Source organism: Lactuca sativa, chromosome 1, assembly GCF_002870075.4.
Source record: "Lactuca sativa cultivar Salinas chromosome 1, Lsat_Salinas_v11, whole genome shotgun sequence".
Lineage (NCBI taxonomy): Eukaryota > Viridiplantae > Streptophyta > Magnoliopsida > Asterales > Asteraceae > Lactuca > Lactuca sativa.
This window is the reverse complement of record NC_056623.2, coordinates 66,255,005-66,276,971: the sequence shown is the minus strand read 5'-3', so window position 1 is coordinate 66,276,971 and position 21,967 is coordinate 66,255,005. Positions and strand designations below refer to the sequence as shown.

Below are 21,967 nucleotides of genomic sequence, written 5' to 3'. Positions count from 1 at the left end.
AAGACCCGAATGTTTTGAAAGTAGTCTTCTACTAAGACCCGAATGCTTTGAAAGATGTAACTCTGTATCAAATATGGTTTTTCCCTTGTGTTACTATTATTATAAATATATAGTCTACCTCATCGTTTATGTGAATATATCACAAAATAAAGGTAATAGGAAAAATATAATCATTTAAGTATTATCCTTTTGTACTAGGATAAACACGACATTTCAAATGTCGAAAAGTATTGACCGTAGGCATCCGTAGACGTTCATTGTCCTCTGTAGCTAACAGCAGGGTGTAGGAATGGTTAGTCTCGTAAAGGCACACTTAATAAAAGTATTAACCGTAGGCATCCGTAGATGTGCATTTACCTTTGTTGCTAACAGCTGGGTGTAGGAATGGTTAGTCCCTTATAGTATCCTTTTGTACTAGGATAGACAGATATAATCTACACATATAATATGTAATTGTATCTATCATATAGTATCTAAGTAAAAGTATCCAAGTAAGTGTGACAACTCGAAATTTATTCCGTTGCGATATCCCATTTCTGTTAATAAAATACTTTATTTTATTATTATTATTAAGATTTCCGTTAACATTTGGGTTAGAAAAATCAACTAATGATTTATTTTATTTTAGTGTCGAAATGAAATAAATAAAAATACGTGTAATGCCCTCAAATTTATTTGGGATAAATTTTTAGTTTACAACTAAGCCCGGTTACAACAATTTAATCGGGTAAAATTTTAAATTACGTTTAACGTCGGTATGGGGTGGATCCCCACTTGGCCACCAAATCAAGCCCTATATAAGGGTTGAGTGGTCACCAACTTAGACTTTTTACCACTCTAGTCACACACACTCTCTCTCTCTCTCTCTACTCTCTCTTCAAGGCTCGATTCTTCTAAAAATCCGCAAGTTTTAGCTCCCAAACTGTAAGTTCTCTTACCCTAAATTGTTCTAAATCTCATTACATGTCTATTACATGTCTATATAGCTTAAAAATCATCCATGAAGGCCAAGAACAAGGAGTTTATGGCCCAAGAACCCTCTTAGGCCGTAAACCCCTAAAAGGATGCCAAAAATGCCCCAAATCCCTTCCTTAGGCTTAGAGGCTAGCTTAGAACTTAACCTTGAAGTGTCTTGGACCTTAAACATCAAGTTTGGAGGCTTGAAAGAGGGTTTACGGCCCAAGAACATTCTTAGGCCGTAAAATCCCTCTAATTATGCAAATTGAGCCTTAAACCCCCTATTTAGCCTTGGACCTTCACTTAGAAACTTTTAGGAGTGAGCTAAGGACCTCAAAATCGAAGTATAAGGGGTGTCCAAGAGTTTACGGCCGTAAACCATGGGGTTCACGACCGTAAACTCCCAAGGAGTGGTCCTAGGACTGCAAACTCCAAGGGAGTGCCCCCTTTTAACCCTAAACACCCCTCAAGCCATGGATTAAACCCTAGAACTCTTCCTTGTGATATAAGAAACCCTTAAGCACTCAAATACACCTCTCCCATGAGTTTACGGCCGTAAACTCATGGGGGAAAGGGTCCCTCAACCGTAAACTCACCTAGGGTGAGTATTTGAGGAGTAAACTCCATAGTGAGGCCTTACACTCCTTCCTTGCAACCTAATGGCCTCCTAACACTTGACCAAAGCGTTTTTCTTCGCATTAGGATGTCTATACTTGTTTAATTAGTGTTTAGTCACTAATTACATGTAAACATATGTCTTCATATGTTTCTAGGGTCCTAGTGTGTGTTCAAGTCTTCACTTGACACCTAGCATCCTACCCGACATTCCATCCACTCCACTCGCTGCAGGTGAGTTCATACCCCCTTAATTAACCTTTCTAATGTTTTCTTTTAAATGTTTTAGGGGGGTGGGGGCGGGAATACAAGTTAAATACAACAAGTTATAGTATCAAATCATATGTGATTTATAACTTGAAATCAAAAAGGATTTTTCTATACTTTTAGCTACTTGTCAACAAAATTGTTTTAAATAATTATCAACACATTTTCTATGTTAAATTGATGTTAAACTATTTTCAAACTGTTTTTAAACTACTTTTCTGTTAAACTATATCTACACCAATATATTTATATAAGTAATACTTGAAGGACTTAGGACCGATAGCTCGCCTTACTTCCTGTTCTTGTTTGATTGGGGTCTTAAGGTATACTGTTATCCGTCCGATTGTCGTTGAATTCTTAGTTTATATATCATATAGATTTGTGTTAGATATGAAAGTCTTCATCTTATGCATTACCTTTGTAAATCAAAGGCATGCAATTCCACACTCTATTTAACTATAATAAGTATAGTTAAGACTACTGCTCATTTCCTCTATCACTATGATACTCACTATAATTACTACTATTACGAGTAATACATATTAAAGAGAACACTCTATATACTATACTAAAAAGTTCGTTATACTATGATACAAGAGAATACAATAATCCATAATGTGACACTGGTGGTTGTCGAGGCCAACACAAATAATAACCCTAAATATTACACACTGAAATAGTGTATAGTGGTAAAGGGATCGAATCCACAGAGATTGGTTCAATTTATAACTCTATGAAAAATCTCTTTGTAAAAATACTTGTAAAATGATAATAAAAATAAAATGGGGGGTTTTGGTGTTTTGAAATACTTGAAACAAACTAGAATTAACTATGATTTAAATAGACAAATGCAACAAAAATAAGAGTTTGATGTAAAATCAATAAGGGAGAGATGGTTGACTTAAAGTTTCCTCACTTTGACTTTTGATGAACATATCATTAGAATCCAATGGTGCAATACTTTGATTTAAATCCTTAATTTGGCTATAGTAATCCAAGGAGCTTGAGATTACCTAGACTTTTCTTAATTGTTGAAATGGCTAGAGAAGCTCATAACAATTTCCTTAGTCAAAGTCACTAATTCCAAATAGCATGTAATTAGTGAAAGTCAACTAGCATTAAGAACCAAAAAGTCACCAAATCCAAGAGGGGTCAAATGCTTTCACCACCATGTTGGAGGAAATGTTTTTATGATTGTGTGAAGCAAAAACAACACAAAAATCATTTGTTGCTTGCTAATTTGAAGATCTTTTACTTAATCAAGAAATTAGCCAACTAATCACCACAAACATATTTAAACTCATGAACTAAAACATACAAGTAGTGATAAGATGTTAAAACACAAAACATTCCCATAAAGATTTAAGAACATGTTCATGGATTCTTCAACATTCAACAAAAGTTCAAAGGATTAACCAAAAGTCAACCAAGATTAGTTTAGCCAAGAATGGCTAAACACAAAGAAACAAAGTTAGAGAAATTTGTACCAAACATTAAGCAAGAATCAAGAGGTAAAAATATGATGTTCTTCAAGGGTTCTTGGCCTTCAAAAGTCTCCAAAACTCCAGAGAGAATCTTCAAAAATCGGATGTCCAAGAGTGTCCAAAAGATGGGCACCAACCTTCCTCAAATAGCTCAAAAGAAGAATTTCCGAAACTGCCCCTGCAGGAGGTTGCGCGACCCGCGTGCTGTTGCGCGGGTGGGTTGCGCGGGTGGTCCCTGGATGTAACATCTTTGAGGTTTTGGGCCTCCATAGCTTAGCCCACTTAGCCTAGATCGAATCCAATCACCTCCTAGCCCATTTTCTTCAAGTTTTTCTTCATTTTAAGCCCAATTTGACCTCTCCAAATCCTCCAAAGCTCGTGCACTCTCTTGATTAACAATCTACGTATGCTTGAATAAACTCCCGCATCTTGCAAATTTAAAGTTTATTTCTCTCCAAGCCTTCAAATAACCATCAAGCTCGCTCCATGCATAATCTCCACAATCACCAAGCCTAACATCATTTTTGTCTACTAAATCTCATCGCTTCCCATACGTCCCAAACACTCCCGCTCCGCTAGACCCGAAAACCTGCAATTATGCTCACAAGATTCGAAAGTACCCGAAATAGTCATAAAATAACAAAAGGGAAAATATGCATGGAAATTATCTAAATTATGAATGAAATATGCTAAAATAAACTATAAAAAGAAGTAAACAAAACTAACTATCAAATCACCCCAAGCTTAAAGCTTACTTGTCCTCAAGTAAGACAAGACTAAAATGAACTTGGGATGAACTGTCCTAGAGAAAATAAAAAGAATGGATAGAGCCGCAGAACCTGATCACCGTTAGTCAACATGGTCAGAATTGATCTTGCTATCACCTCACGAATTTTTCATCCGATGACAATGGTACCATAAACCACAGCCAGGATAACTCCTTTAGGTGAGTAAGGAGGGATGAGCAGTCGCAGCCTCAATGGAACATGCATACAATGAAGAATATCTGTAGTAGGGAGAAAGCAGCTGGATGGGCTCGGGTGGAGCTCTTCTTTAAGTGTACACTCTGATCTCACGTTTTCCGGTTTCTCTCATGTGTAACTAGGTTTAATCGCTCGGGCACCGTTGTAGGAATCGGTTCACTTGGTGTTGGCCCAAACCTCCCGTAGTATCCGACTCGACAGTCTCCCTAACATCACCAATTTGCGAAAAACAACTCGATCTATATACAATAAAACATACCTAAATAAATGAATATCAAACGCCGGGTGACCAAAATGTTGGAAGATTTAGTTCAATAATTGAACCGGTCACCCTTCTCAGATTTCTGCAGCTGGGAATTTGCCTGCCCCCCTTTTTTTGTTTTTTGTTTTTTTTTTTGTTTTTTGTTTTTTTTTTGTTATACTTGAAGGTAATGTAATAACAACCCTTTGACTCAAAATTTGGTTCCTAAAGTGTGTAAGTGGAACCGAAAGGGTAGTAATATAATCCAAATGGTCTAAGCGAGAAAATGACCATGTGTGGAGCATAAAGATATAATGTAAGCTCCTCTTCAAATTTGTGATTTTTTTTTTCAAAAATAATGAAATGTCCACATGCGGACTAAAAGACTTCTCCAAAATCCTAAGAAAATCGCAAAAAGATATGGTGATGTAAAGAGACCGGATATGGATTCTACTCGGGGACAAGCACTAGTGCTTCATCCTAACGGTTCAAACATGATCAAGTGTGATCCTCTCGGCGGTAGTGACCGCAAGGCTAAGACATCCATTGCTATAGTATATCCTACAGTCATTAGTATTGTATGCATAATTCTTCATGAAAACTACATGTCCATGATCACTTACCCCTTTAAGCTACCAGCATCTGATCCCAAGTATGAGATCCCAAACTGCAGCTAATGGTCCCCGTTCGATGGGTGAGATAACAACAAGATCCTGGACCAATAATGATACAATAACTGTGAACCTATTCCATGGCATCCAGGGGTGAGAATAAACAGACAACAAAAATGCATGAATGCTAATGCCTAAGCTAAATGTTATGCAAAAATATAAAAGGTGAAAAAGAAAAAGAATAAAATCTTTTTGGATTTAAAAAAAAATGAATGAAAATTAGCTTAAAACTAAAATGTTATGCAACCTAATTAAAAATGCATGAAAAAAAAATATAAAAGGAAAATGAAATGCCCCACCCCAAGCTTAAGAACAAGCATTGTCCTCAATGCTTAAGGTAAGGGCAAAAATGACCTAAATCGGAGGATTGGATGATAGGAGATGTCTGTGGCGGTGATTTCGTGAAATTACGACCGGTAGAATTTCGACAATCTTGAATTTTCCGGCGAGGTGGTTGCTGGAAGGTTATATGAAAGGAATGGAGTGGGAGATCAAGATGATTAAATGAAGAAGAAGAGAAGCTGAACATTTTAATCTATGGGTCAAAAAGGGTCAATTTCGGTCAATGTTGGTCAAGAAAAGTCAAAAGGTCAACTCATTAAAACCTTTGGTCAACACCTGGTCAAATAATAGCCAAAAATAGCCCAAATTGCCCAGCACAGTGCGCGGGTCGCGCAAAGTAGCACGCGGGTCGCGCAGACCTTGCAGTTAAGTCTTGGGCCAATGTCGCTTCATCACACCTGGCCGCGCAACCCACCCCACGCAACAGCACGCGGGTCGCGCAACCTCCTGATCCTGATCTTCATTTTTGCTTCATTTTTCTTCGTTTTTCATCCGTTCTTGCTTTGGAAGGCCCCAAACACCCAGAAACTCTTGATTTCTTAAAAAACAACTCTTTTAAATCCCAAAAACATCTTCAAAACTCATTTATTCAAATTAAAAACACAAAAACACAATGCTTTCCAAAAATGCCCTTCTTTAACGTCTTTGGCGAGACGCCTCCAAACTTCACTTTAACACTTTGGGGCATCCAAATGGATGACATCTTGGACATTTGAATCAAAACCTTCATTGAATGGATTAAATCGATGTCCATTAACCTTGCAAAATTTCCCCGTGTCTGCATTTTTTAATTTCCACACCTCCATTGGGACTTTTTTCTTATATTTGACTTTCTTTTTACGGGAGAACCATACCAGACTTAGTCCTTTGATAATAGCAATCATCCAACCATATTCTTTCTTGTACATGTTCAGTAAGGTGACCAACTCTTCCCTCTTTGACATGGTGGTTGAGTAGGTGACCGGTTGGGCGTCTTCTTTCTTGGGATAGGTATCCTTTGAAGGGTCCGACAGATTTATCGTTTCCGGATCTTGTGGTTGTTCTACCACTAGAGTTAGTTTCTCATTGGTAGTGGGTGGCTCAATCTCTCTTTCGTTAACCCTTATTACTTCGTTTATAGTTTCATTGACAACATTCTCAATTTCTTCTTCCTCTTTGATAACTTCTTCCACTTCTACTTCTTCTTCCTCTTCTTCATATAACACTCTTGAGCCATCAAAAGTTTTCTCATCTTTCAAAGGAATGCAACATGCGTTATGACATGGGCTCTCTTCAGATGGTAATTTGTGTTGAGCTTCCACTATACTCAATGATTGAGCAATTTGTGTTATTTGTTGCTCTCAGCTTTTGAGGCTAGCTTGAGTTGTTTCCTGAAAAATTTGGGTAGAAGTGGCAATGCTTTTCACAATGTCCTCTAAGGACATGCTTGGCGTTTCAGTTTGTTGAGGAGGGTAAGGATAGGGTTCTAGGAACAGTGGAGTTGGTTGGTATTGGTTATTTCCCCATGTTTGGTATGGATTTTGGTAATGGTTATTTTCCCCAATTTGGTTGTTGTCCCACCATTGATCATGTTGAGGCTTATCATAACTCCATTGGTTTGACCGGTAGTAGCTTCCTTTCTCTTGCACTTCTTCCCATTCTCCTTGTAAATATGGACACATGTCGGAATGATGTCCATTTTGGGCGCAAAAATCACAAAGAAGAGGTGTGGGTTGCACACTTTGGTTACTTTCAATCATCATAACTAACTGAGCTAGCTCAGAAAGTAGGTCTTCAGTGCAAGGAGTGTTCATTTCCAAATCATACTTTTTTTTTAATTTCCGGGTTTTAAATTAGAGTACCTGCACAATGAGATGTAGGCATAGAGAAACAAACTGATTAAATCAAAACCAATCCCTGGCAACGGCGCTAAAAATTTGGTGGTTGTCGAGGCCAACACAAATAATAACCCTAAATATTACACACTAAAATAGTGTATAGTGGTAAAGGGATCGAATCCACGGAGATTGGTTCAATTTATAACTCTATGAAAAATCTCTTTGTAAAAATACTTGTAAAATGATAATAAAAATAAAATGGGGGGTTTTGGTGTTTTGAAATACTTGAAACAAACTAGAATTAACTATGATTTAAATAGACAAATGCAACAAAAATAAGAGTTTGATGTAAAATCAATAAGGGAGAGATGGTTGACTTAAAGTTTCCTCACTTTGACTTTTGATGAACATATCATTAGAATCCAATGGTGCAATACTTTGATTTAAATCCTTAATTTGGCTATAGTAATCCAAGGAGCTTGAGATTACCTAGACTTTTCTTAATTGTTGAAATGGCTAGAGAAGCTCATAACAATTTCCTTAGTCAAAGTCACTAATTCCAAATAGCATGTAATTAGTGAAAGTCAACTAGCATTAAGAACCAAAAAGTCACCAAATCCAAGAGGGGTCAAATGCTTTCACCACCATGTTGGAGGAAATGTTTTTATGATTGTGTGAAGCAAAAACAACACAAAAATCATTTGTTGCTTGCTAATTTGAAGATCTTTTACTTAATCAAGAAATTAGCCAACTAATCACCACAAACATATTTAAACTCATGAACTAAAACATACAAGTAGTGATAAGATGTTAAAACACAAAACATTCCCATAAAGATTTAAGAACATGTTCATGGATTCTTCAACATTCAACAAAAGTTCAAAGGATTAACCAAAAGTCAACCAAGATTAGTTTAGCCAAGAATGGCTAAACACAAAGAAACAAAGTTAGAGAAATTTGTACCAAACATTAAGCAAGAATCAAGAGGTAAAAATATGATGTTATTCAAGGGTTCTTGGCCTTCAAAAGTCTCCAAAACTCCAGAGAGAATCTTCAAAAATCGGATGTCCAAGAGTGTCCAAAAGATGGGCACCAACCTTCCTCAAATAGCTCAAAAGAAGAATTTCCGAAATTGCCCCTGCAGGAGGTTGCGCGACCCGCGTGCTGTTGCGCGGGTGGGTTGCGCGGGTGGTCCCTGGATGTAACATCTTTGAGGTTTTGGGCCTCCATAGCTTAGCCCACTTAGCCTAGATCGAATCCAATCACCTCCTAGCCCATTTTCTTCAAGTTTTTCTTCATTTTAAGCCCAATTTGACCTCTCCAAATCCTCCAAAGCTCGTGCACTCTCCTGATTAAAAATCTACGTATGCTTGAATAAACTCCCGCATCTTGCAAATTTAAAGTTTATTTCTCTCCAAGCCTTCAAATAACCATCAAGCTCGCTCCATGCATAATCTCCACAATCACCAAGCCTAACATCATTTTTGTCTACTAAATCTCATCGCTTCCCATACGTCCCAAACACTCCCGCTCCGCTAGACCCGAAAACCTGCAATTATGCTCACAAGATTCGAAAGTACCCGAAATAGTCATAAAATAACAAAAGGGAAAATATGCATGGAAATTATCTAAATTATGAATGAAATATGCTAAAATAAACTATAAAAAGAAGTAAACAAAACTAACTATCAGACACACTATCCCTCTATACGACACTCTACTGTGCAAACATCGTGTAACCAGAGCTTCCCGAAGGGAAAGCAACCACTACATGTATAGATCTATACAGGACAGACACTATTACATCCCGACTGCTAACTACAGTCCGAGCCGACTAGGCCTAGGGGTGACGAAACATCACTACACTACGTATGACCGGGAAGGTCATCGGATACTCTACTATCACTAAGATTGGTTACATGAGAAATTACATTCGTACCCAAATTAATACACTAAGAATTAAAGGCTAAACTAACTTCCCAAAGTGAATATATATACATATATTACTAAATTGAAGTTTGTAATACTACTATATCCAGCCGGCAGTAAAACTGCTAAAATAAGATATTATCTTTTCTCATTTACTTTACATGAATGAAGTCTATAATCTTATTTTCTTGACTAACAGTCTCAATGGGAAAACTTTTACGCACTTAAAGGATCAAACTTACAAATATGCACATCTGGAAAATATAGGATTTTCAAGGGATTTTACTATTTTCAAACATTAATCACAGCTTTACATTACATGATTGTAAACACTTTTATACAAGCAACGACAATAAATTCTTATGAACTCACCAGCTTTATGCTGATACTCGTTTTCAAAATAACTTGTATTCTCAGGTCAGAATTAGACAGGTACAGATGCAGTTTTGAGAAGACGGAGCGAATACAAGACTCCTCTTTATTTTTTATTATACTTTTGGTGTCTAACAAATTGTTCAGAACACGCTTGTATTTACAATTACTATATTAATACAATGGTTGTTGTCGCTTGTTTTTACTATTATGCAATTGTTATGATACTGTACATGACGTCCTCCACCCCAGAACGTATTCCGCCGTTCTTGGTTTTGGGGTGTGACAGTAAGTGTATCCATGTAAGTGTATCCATGTAAGAGGATTCATGTAAGTGTATCTCTTAATATAGCATTTAGTATAGACTCATGAATGAACTGACTCTGGTGTAATTCCTTGTAATAGGAATAATGTTTTGTATCCCCTAAACTATTCCTATAATAGTTTACTAGAGTGTAATTGATGTCTAAGAAGGTTTATACACCCTTGCTACCCAAGAGTGTTGGAACTGAAGGAAGAATGAAAGAGGTTTTGTAAAACATTTTAAGAGTTTTGAACAATAAATAACCATGACTTGATGTCTTTTATAAAACCATTTCAAAGTAAGTCATTTGATAACACAGTATAAAAACAACTTAAAACCATTGTGATTAACACATTTTGAAGTATGTGAAATCAGTTGATGGAAAACACAGTTATAAATCACATGTGATTGATTCTATAACTTCCTGTTTCTTACTTGTATTATCCCCCATTAAAGCATTTAAAAACAGTTAAAAGATTGATTAAGGTGTATGAACTCACCTGTAGATGGTGGTTTGGATGAACTGAAGGATGTAGGATTGCTAGGTGTCAAGTGAAGACTTGTACACACTCAATGATCCTAGTTAACATATAATCACACATATATGTATCCAATTAGACATTTAACAACTAAATTACCAAGTTTAAGACATCCTAAGACATGTAAAACACTTGATTTAAGTGCTATAAGTCATAAGGATTGCATCTAAAGGTGGTAGGACCTTGCTACTGTGTTTGGGGTTCAAGGGTAAACTCCTTTGGAGTTTATGGTTTTGTGACCATAACCCCATGGGTTTACAGTCGTAAAGACATGATTTTACGGTCTTAAACTCATGTTCTTTTGACCATTTGTTGTTTTGAAGCTCTACAAGCCATTAGAAGTATTCCCTCTTCATGTTTAAGCCTATGGAAGGGATTAGGGCACCATTTCACTCCTAAATGGAGTTTATGGTCCTAAGACCATTTCCCGTTGGGTTTACGGTTGTAAACCCCTATGGATTATGGTATTTTTGATGTTTTCAAGTCCTAAACATATCAATGAAGGGATCCATGATAGTTACCAAGGCATAGGAAAGGACTAGGGACATCTTGGCACCATTTGTAGGGTTTACGGTCCAAGAACATCTTGGGCCGTAAACACCTTGATCTTGGTGTTTCTTTGTGTTTTCTTGATATATGGAAGTGTAACAAGGCTTAGAATACACTAGGGTAGGAGTACTTACTAGTTAGAAGCTTGAAAAGGTACCAAAAGGCCAAGAACACTAGTGTGTGTTCTTGGTGAAACTTGAAGATCTAACCTTTTGGAATGATTTCACGGATAGAAGGGTGTTAGATCACTAGTTTAAGGCATGTATCAACTTAAAAGGGCTAGAAACACTTACTAGTTGAAGATCTTGAAGAAGTTTTTGGATGATACTTGAGAGAGTTTGAGCTTTGTTCTTGAAAATGTGGAAAAATGGTAAAAATGACTAAGTGTCACTTTTATACCTCTTTCCTTAGGGTTTACGGCTGTAAACTCCTTGTTTAGGCCGTAACCTCTAAACTTTTGATGTGGCGGGACTTTATTATTGCATAATAAACCCTAGGTCATCCTCTCTCCTGATATCTCCTAAAGTGTTAATCCTAAATTACTCAAACTTATTCCAAAAAGCTTGAAAGTTTTCACAACTGATTTGACTTCTATTGAATTGACATGTTGTACATAATAGAAATTCCGGGTTGCCACGGAGATAGGTTGTGGCGGTGGTAGATCATCACCGGTTGATAGTGATGCCCCGATGGCTGGGTGCTGTCAGATGTGCCCTTCAACCTCGGCAGTAATGGTGTTGGGATCGAATAAGTGGTGGTTTTAAAAAGCCGACGATGGATGTAGAAAACCTAGGTAGCTGAAGTCAATGGTTACCATAATTATAGGATATTATTTGTGGAAACTAATTATCAAATTACCTATTTACCCTTATTTATTTATTTAATTATTTTATTTTATTTTAAATTTTGATTGACCCACATTTATGCAAACAATAACACAATAATTACTTTGAATACCTGAACCTAACTCTCTCTCTCTCTATATATATATATATATATATATTTATATATATATATATATATATATATATATATATATATATAGGGATAGGTTATAATGTAGATGGACAATTATTGTGCGGACGTGTGGACAGTGCGATTCTATGAGAATTACTAGGAGAATAAGTTGTTTAGTAATGCGAATACGTTAACCTTACAAAAATATCATCATTTTCATGCATTCTTATTAATTCTTATTCATTTTTGTTCTCACAATCGTTTTTCTTTCATTTTCATTCTGACAGAACAAGACTCAATAAACATTCTGACAACATTTTGACAAAATGAGAATAATAATAAAAAGTCTATAATAACCTTATAGACAATTTAATTAGTGAGAATGTGTGATAATGATAATATTTATGTAAAATTGAACGTATTCATATTATCAAACAACATATTTTCTTTGTCATTCTCACAGAATACCATTGTCCACACGTCCGCACAATAGATGGTCATCCACATTTAAACCTAGCTCTATATATATAAATTACAAATCAGTCTACTTCAAGATAAATCTTTATCTTTTTTTTTTTAATAATATGAGTGAACACCATTAGGTATTTGTCCAAATTTTACAAAATAGTGTCCTGAAAATACAACTGACGTTTCAGTTGATCAGAATGAATTTTCAACAAATCATGGAACCAATTATAATCATCATTTCCAATAGAAGTCAAAAAGATGAAGGATTAACAATACAAGAGTATTTTTTTACACACCACCCTATCACACACTGATCTATTTTTTTAAATAGTTAAATCTTGAAAATTATGTACAAAATCATTACTTTCTACTATACACAAACTATAAATAAGTATATACTTTTTTTTGTAAACCCGTTTGCTACCTCTTTTCTTCTTTTTTTTTCTTTGCCATTTTCTATTTTTTTCTTCTCTTAAGATATGTGTCTTATTTTTATTGTTTGTTATATCTCTTTTTATATTTTGAGATTTTAATTAGCAAAAAATAAACGATCAACTTATTTAATATCATTTAATTAATTATCTAAAATAATAATTATTTATTAATATTATGATTTATTATTTTCTTTATCTTTATTTTACAATTTTTTTTAAAAAAAAAATTCTTGTCGTTTTATTCGAATATGTAGATTTAATGTTATTATTTATTTATTTTTTTTGACATTTTGTTTGTTTTTTTTAAACTTTTTGACGTTATGTTCATTTGTATTATTTAATCTTAACTTTTTGATGTTTTGTCCATTTATTTGAAATCTGCACTTAACAAAATTGAATCATTCAAAACTGTATTTTTTTTTTACAACTCGTGAATTATTTTTATAAAGTTTTTTGTGAAAAAAGCGAAGGCATAATCGTAAACAACTTTCAGTTTTCATGTTTTGGGAAAACTCTGATTTGAAATAATGCTTTAAAACAATGAATCTTTTTGTAAACAATATTGATTCATGGTTGGTTTTAAAAAATTTAAATTTATTGTGATTTTTGAAGTGTTACATTATCTCTCTTTTCTAAAATCATTTTTATCTATTTCTGGTTATGATGACAACCCAAAAATGATTTTGCTTCTATTTTCAAGTTTATACCAATTTAGTTATGAGCTTAGACACCATAATTCAATAATATGTTAGCATGTCGAGCGTACTGTTTAGCCGGATGGGCAAGTATTTGGTAGTAAGGAAGTAACTTAGAGGATTCTGGGTGATCTTTGAGGAAGGTACGGATATGTGTGGAATGTAATATTGGGTTCGTAATATGAAAGCTTAAGATCCATACTCGAGACCAGGGAAGTCGCGATGACACTAAGAAGCTTGTAGAATGTGGAACTTTCGAGTGTTTTCTGATAGTTTTCATGGTTTATTTTTAGTATGGTGACCACTCAGTAGGTTCTAAGAGTCAAAGGGGTTGCACTTGTGGCAAGTGTGGCAAGTTTCATGAGGGTTCTTGTCGATCTACATCTAGATGCCAAAAATGTGGCAAGGATGGGCATTATGCCAAGGACTGTCGCTAGCATGTCCCCACATCGACCATCAGGATCTCTTATCATTATGAGCAGGTTGGCCATATTAAGTCCAACTGTCCTTTGCTCACGACAGGACCGGTGCAGGCTCTAGCACTAGCTACTTTGAGGATCACCGATGGGCGACAGGGTAGTGCGGAGCCCCTGAGGGCTCGAGACCGCATTTTTCAGCTCACGGCAGAGGAGGCCAGGGTGGCGCCAGACGTTGTTACTGGTATGTTTCCATTTATTATTCTGTCGATTATATTATGATATGCTTGTGTTCATGTTTCTGATAGGTACATTCTTAGTGAATTCTTTGCCTGCTCTTGTGTTATTTAAATCGGTAGAGGAGGCCAGAGTGGCGCCAGACGTCGTTACCTGAGGCCAAGCTTGCCCCGCTTCCTGAAGCGGATAACACCCTTCTAGGGTGATACCTTCAGAAGCACCAAATCTCTCACCTTAAACTCTAGCTCAGAGCGTAGCCGATCCATATAACTTTTCTGACAGATTTGGGCCATCAGCAATCCCTGTCTAGCTTGCTGGATAAGCTCGGCCGTCTTGAACACTATCTTCCGTGCTCCCCATGACTCTCTGGCCGATCTCACCCCAATAAATAAGAGTCTGACACCTCGTCCCATACAGAAGCTCAAAGGGAGGCATGCCAATGTTGGCATGATGGTTGTTGTTATAAGAAAACCCAACCAACTGGAGATAGAAGTCCTAGCTCCCACCAATGTTAATGATGCAGCAACATATCCTCGAGTGTCTGAATAGTCCGCTCGCTCTGCCTGTCGATATGCGGATGATATGCAATACTGAAATGTAACTGGGTACCTAACTCCTCATGAAACCTTTTCCAAAACTTGGAAGTGAAATGAACATATCGGTTTGATACAATGGAAGCCGACACCCCATGCCGAGCCACCACCTCTCGGACATAAATCTCAACAAACTTCTCTGCAGAAGAGCCCTCGCTTATGGCTAGGAAGTGAGCACACTTCATCAGACGATCCATTATCACCCACATAGCATCAAAACCTCTCGCAGTCTTTGGTAATTTTGTAATAAAATCCATTGCGATCTGCTCCCACTTCCACAGTGGAACCTCTAAGGGCTGCAACTTGTCATGAGAGTGATGGTGCTCAGTGTTGACCTTTCGGAAGGTCAAACGTCGCTCTACAAACTAGGCCACATCCCTCTTTATACACGACCACCAGTAATTATGCTTCAGGTTAAGATACATCTTGATAGCCCCTTGATGAATGAAAAATCTCGAGTTGTGGGCCGCCTCCATCAATACCCGTCGATCCCCACCAACATAACACACCCACACCCGCCCGTGAAGAGTCAAAAGCCCCCTGATGTCGATATAAAATGTTGAAATCTGACCAATCACCCGCTTACTTTTCTGATTTTCTTCCTTTATGGCATCCAATCGTGCTTCTTTGATCGTTTCCAACACTTAGGCCATCACACTCATCCTCATACACACATCCTGAATCGGGGTACTGACCATCCTCCGGCTCAAGGTGTCGGCCACCATATTGGCCTTGCCTGGGTGATACAGAATCTCACAGTCATAATCTTTCACTACATCTAACCACCTCTGCTACCTCATATTCAGGTTAGGCTGATCCATAAGATATCTCAGGCTCTTATGGTCCGTGTAAATGGTACACCCTACACCACAAAGATAGTGACGCCAAATCTTGAGAGCGAAAACCACTGCCCCCAATTCCAAATCATGATTGGGATACTTCGCTTCATGAGGCTTCAGCTGCCCCGAAGCGTATGCAATCACATGCCCCCTTTGCATCAACACAACACCCAACCCTACAATGGATGCATCGTAGTAGACCAAAAAATCCTCAAGTCCCTTATGGAGGACAAGTACAGGTGCCACACAAAGTCTCTAACGACGAGTCTCGAATGATGCCTACTGCTCAGGCCCCCAACGGAACACAACATCCTTCCTCGTCAACTAAGTGAGAGGACCAATAATCTTGGAGAAGTCTCGAATGAATCTCTGATAATATCCCTCCAAACTGAGGAAGCTCTGAATCTCGTATGGAGACTTCGGCGCTTCCTACCGCATCATCAAATCTATCTTGGCTGGATCGACCAAGATACTATTCTGGTTGACAAGGTGTCCCAAAAACTGAACCTCGTGCAACTAGAAGTCACACTTGGAGAACTTGGCATAGAGCCTCTCTATCCTCAAAACTCCGAGAATCTCTCGCAAATGCTCCTCATGCTGCTCTTTGGTCTTCGAATAGACCAAGATGTCATCCTTCTTCTTGACAAAAAGGATCGGTGCTCCCCATGGAGAATTGCTCTGGAAAATAAACTCCTTTCCTAACAACTCCTGAAACTGAGAGGATAAATCTTGTATCTCAGGAGGTGCAAGACGATACGGTACCTTGCCAATCAGCACTGCACCCGGGATCAGATCGATCCGGAACTCCACTTGCCTCTTAGGAGGCACACCAAGCAATTCCTCAAGGAACTCTTGCACAACAGGAAAATCAGAAATGGAAACATATATCTTCTTATCAACCCGGGTATGCACTACATATGCCAAATAACCCATACACCCATGATGTAAACTCTGCCTCGCCCTGACGGCTGAACAAAAAGTTGATCCTGACCTAGTTCCTTTGTCGAAAATGGTCAGCACTCCCCCATTAGGATCTCGAACCGTCACCATCTTCCGTTCACAGTCAATTAGAGCCACCAAACCGGCTCAACCAATCCATACATCACAAAGATATCTCCCATCGCAATAGGGATAAGATCTATCGGATACCTAACACCAAAAAAAGCTAGTCGTCTTTTCTTTCCTACTTATTGCACTCTTATTTTCTGACACCGATGAAGTTCACGCCGACATGATCAGTCCATTCAACTTTCCGGTACCCACACTCCCTTTTCCCGTTCCCTAGCTAGCCCCACTATGACACCACCATAACCGCCAACACCATCACCACAAAAACCTCCACCACCACCTCAATCTCCACCTCCTTCGGGCTCCGGCCACCACTAAACTCTCTCCACCTCCTCAGCCGATCGCTAGCCCTTATTAGATGAAAATTCACACTACAATAGTTTTTATCTTTATGGGTTATGGATCCTGCATGTTGGAAGGCTTGTTCGATCGTTTTTATAGATTTGTGACGCATTAATTATTATATCACCTTATAAATTGATTAAGAATAATGTATGGTTTGATGGTGCCGACTGCCGATAATAATATAATAGCCTTTGATTTTCAATTATTATATATATGAGTTAATTTTTATTGAATATGTATAATGTCGTAATCTCGAGTATAGTTTTTTAAACCTTAAAGAGGCACTATATAAACTAATCAGTTTGACCTTTGACATATATTTAAGGGTAAAAGTCAAGTTTGACCTTTGACATATATTTAAGGGTAAAAGTCAAAATGGCCATTGATTATGCATTCTAATACAATAACTAAATAGTCTGACCCTGGATAGTTATACATTCTAATGCATTAACTACCTTAGATCATTTTTAATCGGGCCTCATTTTACTATTAATTACTATTTGAAATAACCTTGTGTTATTATTATTGAAAAACATAGTTTATTTTGCTTTTTATACCATCCACTTGTTATTTGTTATTTATTAAATGTGTTTTCTATATTTAACTCATTTATTTAATAAATACTATATTTCACTCGTCTAATTGGATTTACGTTTCAAATCTTATTTTTCAATAAAAAAGAAAAAAAATAGTTTCAATTGCGCCAAAATGGCGACCTCAAGTTTCGTCTTCTTTTGAACTAGTTGAAGATTGGATTTGTTGGGGGGTTGATTTTCGTCTTTTGAACTGGCTGGAGATTTATTTGTCAGACAATTGATTTATGGTTTATTACATTGAAAAAGAAAGGTTTTGATGTGGTTGTTCTTACAACTATATCGTCAATTTGATATTTTGGAAATGCCCTTTTCTTCAAGAACCAAAGAAAGAAGTAGTTTTCAACCCTATTCCCACTAGAATTATCTGATTTTCACACATTATATAAGGGTCAAATTAGTTTGGACTCATGGACAAATTGTCAAACTACAAGTCACCAATTTCTAGGGATTTAAGATTGGTTCAATTTTATTTTTTTAACTAATGGCAAGTCTGCAGGTCAAGTCAAATCATTTTTATGAATAATAAGAGTAGCAAACCTCTTTAAAAAAAAAAGAGTAACAAATACTCTATGTAATTGTATATACATATGTTTCCATGTGCACAAAGGCACATGGCTTATTGTATGTACTCATATTTGTATATATTTGACTATTCTAAAGCACAAGTGATATTATACAAACACATATCCGATCGTTCTAAGATGGCCTCTTAAAGATACATATATCTTTTCTACTAAATTACTAGGGAAGTGTAAATTGGAAAATAAATAAAACAATAGGAAAAAACGAAGCCATAAGCTTGGTTAGGACTTGTTATAGGCCTACCCTTTAAAGGAACAAGATCCATCAAAGATAGTGTGGATTCATTAACATGAAATCTGGTCCAAATTATAGGGAAAAAACTTATTAAGACCAAAATTTGACTAGGTTCAAAGTTTGGGTGTATGTAACTAGAATGTTCGTAGTCAAGAGTGAAGACTCACCTTTAAGGGATCAAGACACCCAAACTTAACATCTCGTCTCCAACAAAAAATTGGGCCTAATGGGATTAATTATTTCCACACAAACATCAAAATAGAAATTAAATCATCCTAAGAAGATAATATTTTGTAATGAACCTAATTTCATAGAGATGAAAGAAAAATAGACAACAAGTTGTGTTGTTAATTTTTTATAGGTCGTAAAAATAATTCTTTTAAAAACTACATTCATAGATCTTGAGTCTGAGATTAATATGCATCACCTGCTGAATTCTATTAAGGATCTACATAGATAACCAAAACCATCAAATGCAAATTATATAAATACATGTTGAATTTTCATATACATTTTATATTTTTTTGCCATTTTGCATTTAATCAATTTTAAAGTTGTCTATCCAACATTGAAACACAACTCCTCAAATGTGTGAAAAGGAAACATGTAAGATCCATACATAATTCTCGTATCCATTCAAAATCCAAAATGTATGTTGATGGTTATTGTCTTCTAATGGTTATGTGACAAAATATAATATGTCAATATGAAAAAAATATATATATTTGATTTTCCTCACAATTTCATAAACTTATTAAATAATAATGAAATATGTAAAGCACCAATCAACCTTGTCCATATCCTGTAAATAAATCTTTGTTGGCAAATGAATAAAACTGAAATTAAATGATTGAATCATAAAGAAATCGCAGTTACCTTTTAGACAGATGTAGTTTCCTAAAACTGGAATTTTGAAAACAAATATCTAAACACCCAATTACAATATTTTAACAGTGGACCCGATTGCAGCATATTAGACCCTTCTTCCCCCAATAATGCAATTATATTCCTCCTTTTCTTTTCATCTCAATTCTTCAAAATCTCTGTAATTTGAGTTTGTCACCTCCGATCTTGTTTTCAGTCAGCGAGTTGTTAACGATGGCTTTTCAAATTGCGAAACGCCTCCTTCGCAGCCGCGCAACAAATGAAGTCTTCACGATGTCGAGAAGCCCTAGCTTAGGACTTTTCTCATCGATCGATCGGAACTATTCTTCCAGCTCCAATCTGATCCGCGCCACTCTCTTCCCCGGCGACGGTATCGGTCCCGAGATCGCCGAATCCGTGAAACAGGTCCAAACTTCAAACAGTTCTATTTCATGCTCAGATTATTGCTTATATATGTAGAACTGTTGTGATGTTTTGACTTTTTTCTGTTTAGGATTCCATCGTGTCATTTGTCTTTCTCTATAGTTATATTATTATGCTTAGGGTTTAAGCGTTTCAATGTTTTACACTTTTACGTTGTTTTCTTTGTGGATTCCACAAAAGTTAATAACTGTTTTAGATCCCTTTTGTACCAATTGATATAGTTCTAGCTAACAATGGAACTTTACGCCAATATCTAGTTTGCTTCAAACTACAAAAAGGAAAACCATATTTTGTATGTTTACACCAGGTGAGACTTATGAACCTGTTAAATTCATGGGGTGAAATGGCTACAAATTCGATTCAACAACAAAGAATGTTAACTCTATAGTGATGTTAAGTTTTTCCTTTCAACAATTTGCAGGTATTCACAGCTGCAGATGTCCCAATCGAATGGGAAGAGCATTTCGTGGGGACAGAAGTTGATCCAAGAACTCAAAGTTTTGTTACATGGGAAAGTCTAGAATCAGTAAGACAAAACAAAGTGGGGTTAAAAGGACCAATGGCTACACCAATTGGTAAAGGTCATCGTTCATTAAACCTCACCCTAAGAAAAGAACTCAACTTATATGCCAATGTTAGACCATGCTACAGTCTACCTGGTTACAAGACTCGTTATGATGATGTAAATCTTGTCACTATTCGTGAAAACACAGAAGGAGAATACAGTGGTCTTGAACATCAAGTAAGCATATATGATTTGATTCATTTCATCATCATAATAAAATGAGTTCAAAAGTAGATTATTCCCATTTATTTACAAAACCTTTTGATTTTAATAGGTGGTGAGAGGAGTTGTTGAAAGTCTTAAAATCATCACACGTCAAGCAAGTTTAAGGGTGGCTGAATATGCTTTTTATTATGCTAAAGCCCATGGAAGGGAGAGAGTATCTGCTGTACACAAAGCTAACATCATGCAGATGTCTGATGGTCTGTTCTTGAAGGTATTACTATTTTCCAATAAATTATATATAAAAAAAAAAAAAAACTTAATTATTTTTACAGTGGATTATACTGATTTTTTTTTGTATCACTTGTAGTGTTGTCGTGAAGTTGCTGAGAAATACCCTGAGATTAAATACGAGGAAGTTGTCATTGACAATTGTTGTATGATGGTATGAATATAACCTCTTATCTCTTTATTTAAAAATATATATTTCATTGCTCAAATATGACATTAACATTATAAATGATGACAGCTAGTGAAGAATCCAACACTGTTTGATGTTTTAGTGATGCCAAATCTTTATGGTGACATCATAAGTGATCTTTGTGCTGGGCTAATTGGAGGATTAGGGTTAACACCAAGTTTGAACATTGGAGAGGGTGGTATTGCTCTTGCTGAGGCTGTTCATGGTTCAGCTCCTGATATTGCTGGAAAGGTTGGTATTGGTTGACTTTGTGTTTGACTTTGACTTAATAATATTATTATTGACTTATGGTTATATAATTTATTATAGAATTTGGCAAACCCAACTGCATTGTTACTGAGTGCTGTGTCGATGCTTCACCATTTGGATCTGAATGAAAAAGCTGATCAGATTCAGGAGGCTGTCTTGAAAACAATTGCAGAAGGGAAGTACAGGACTGGTGATCTTGGGGGATCATCAACAACCACTGACTTCACTAAAGCTATCATTGATCATCTTTGATTTTTTTTTTCTTACAATAACACCAATTTTGCATTTATATATGTAAACATTTGGAGTTGTAACTTGTAAGGAGGGAATGAATTAGACCCACCCAGAACAAGATTTTTCTTTTTTTTTTTTTTTTTTTTGTGAAGATTTTATTTGAGCGATAAAGATACAAACATACTGCTCAAAACTCAAAAGAGAAAGCTGTACTAGCTGGCATGATTTTATTCCTTGGTATTATTACTTGTAACTTATCAATAAGTCTCATCATCACTTTCACTTTCACTTGATGGATGGATCGATCATGTTTGCTTTTTTATTTCATTTCTTTCTTTACTTTAAAAACAAGGTCATATTAGAATTGGATTTTTTTGGATCTTCATTTAGTAATTCCCCAATTTAACCACGCTAATTCTTTTTAACACAAGTAT

At 36.3% G+C, this 21,967-nt stretch overlaps 1 protein-coding gene across 1 annotated transcript; it reads left to right on the top strand.

Annotated features, from left to right (window-relative positions):
- The first annotated feature begins 19,500 nt into the window (after window positions 1-19,500).
- Window positions 19,501-21,797, top strand: LOC111915213 (isocitrate dehydrogenase [NAD] catalytic subunit 5, mitochondrial). The gene is made up of 6 exons (XM_023910886.3): window positions 19,501-19,824; window positions 20,264-20,584; window positions 20,682-20,843; window positions 20,940-21,014; window positions 21,099-21,281; window positions 21,360-21,797. Exons 1-6 carry the CDS (start codon window positions 19,633-19,635, stop codon window positions 21,549-21,551), a joined length of 1,125 nt encoding a protein of 374 aa, XP_023766654.1. The 5' UTR covers window positions 19,501-19,632; the 3' UTR covers window positions 21,552-21,797.
- Window positions 21,798-21,967: the final 170 nt, after the last annotated feature.

What these genes read in the sequence shown, in the direction of transcription:
- LOC111915213 (XM_023910886.3), top strand. Translation starts at nt 19,633, where the DNA reads ATGGCTTTTCAAATTGCGAAACGCCTCCTTCGCAGCCGCGCAACAAAT. An exon ending in TCGCCGAATCCGTGAAACAG is followed by an intron (nt 19,825 to 20,263) that starts GTCCAAACTTCA and finishes AACAATTTGCAG; the next exon opens with GTATTCACAGCTGCAGATGT. An exon ending in ACAGTGGTCTTGAACATCAA is followed by an intron (nt 20,585 to 20,681) that starts GTAAGCATATAT and finishes TGATTTTAATAG; the next exon opens with GTGGTGAGAGGAGTTGTTGA.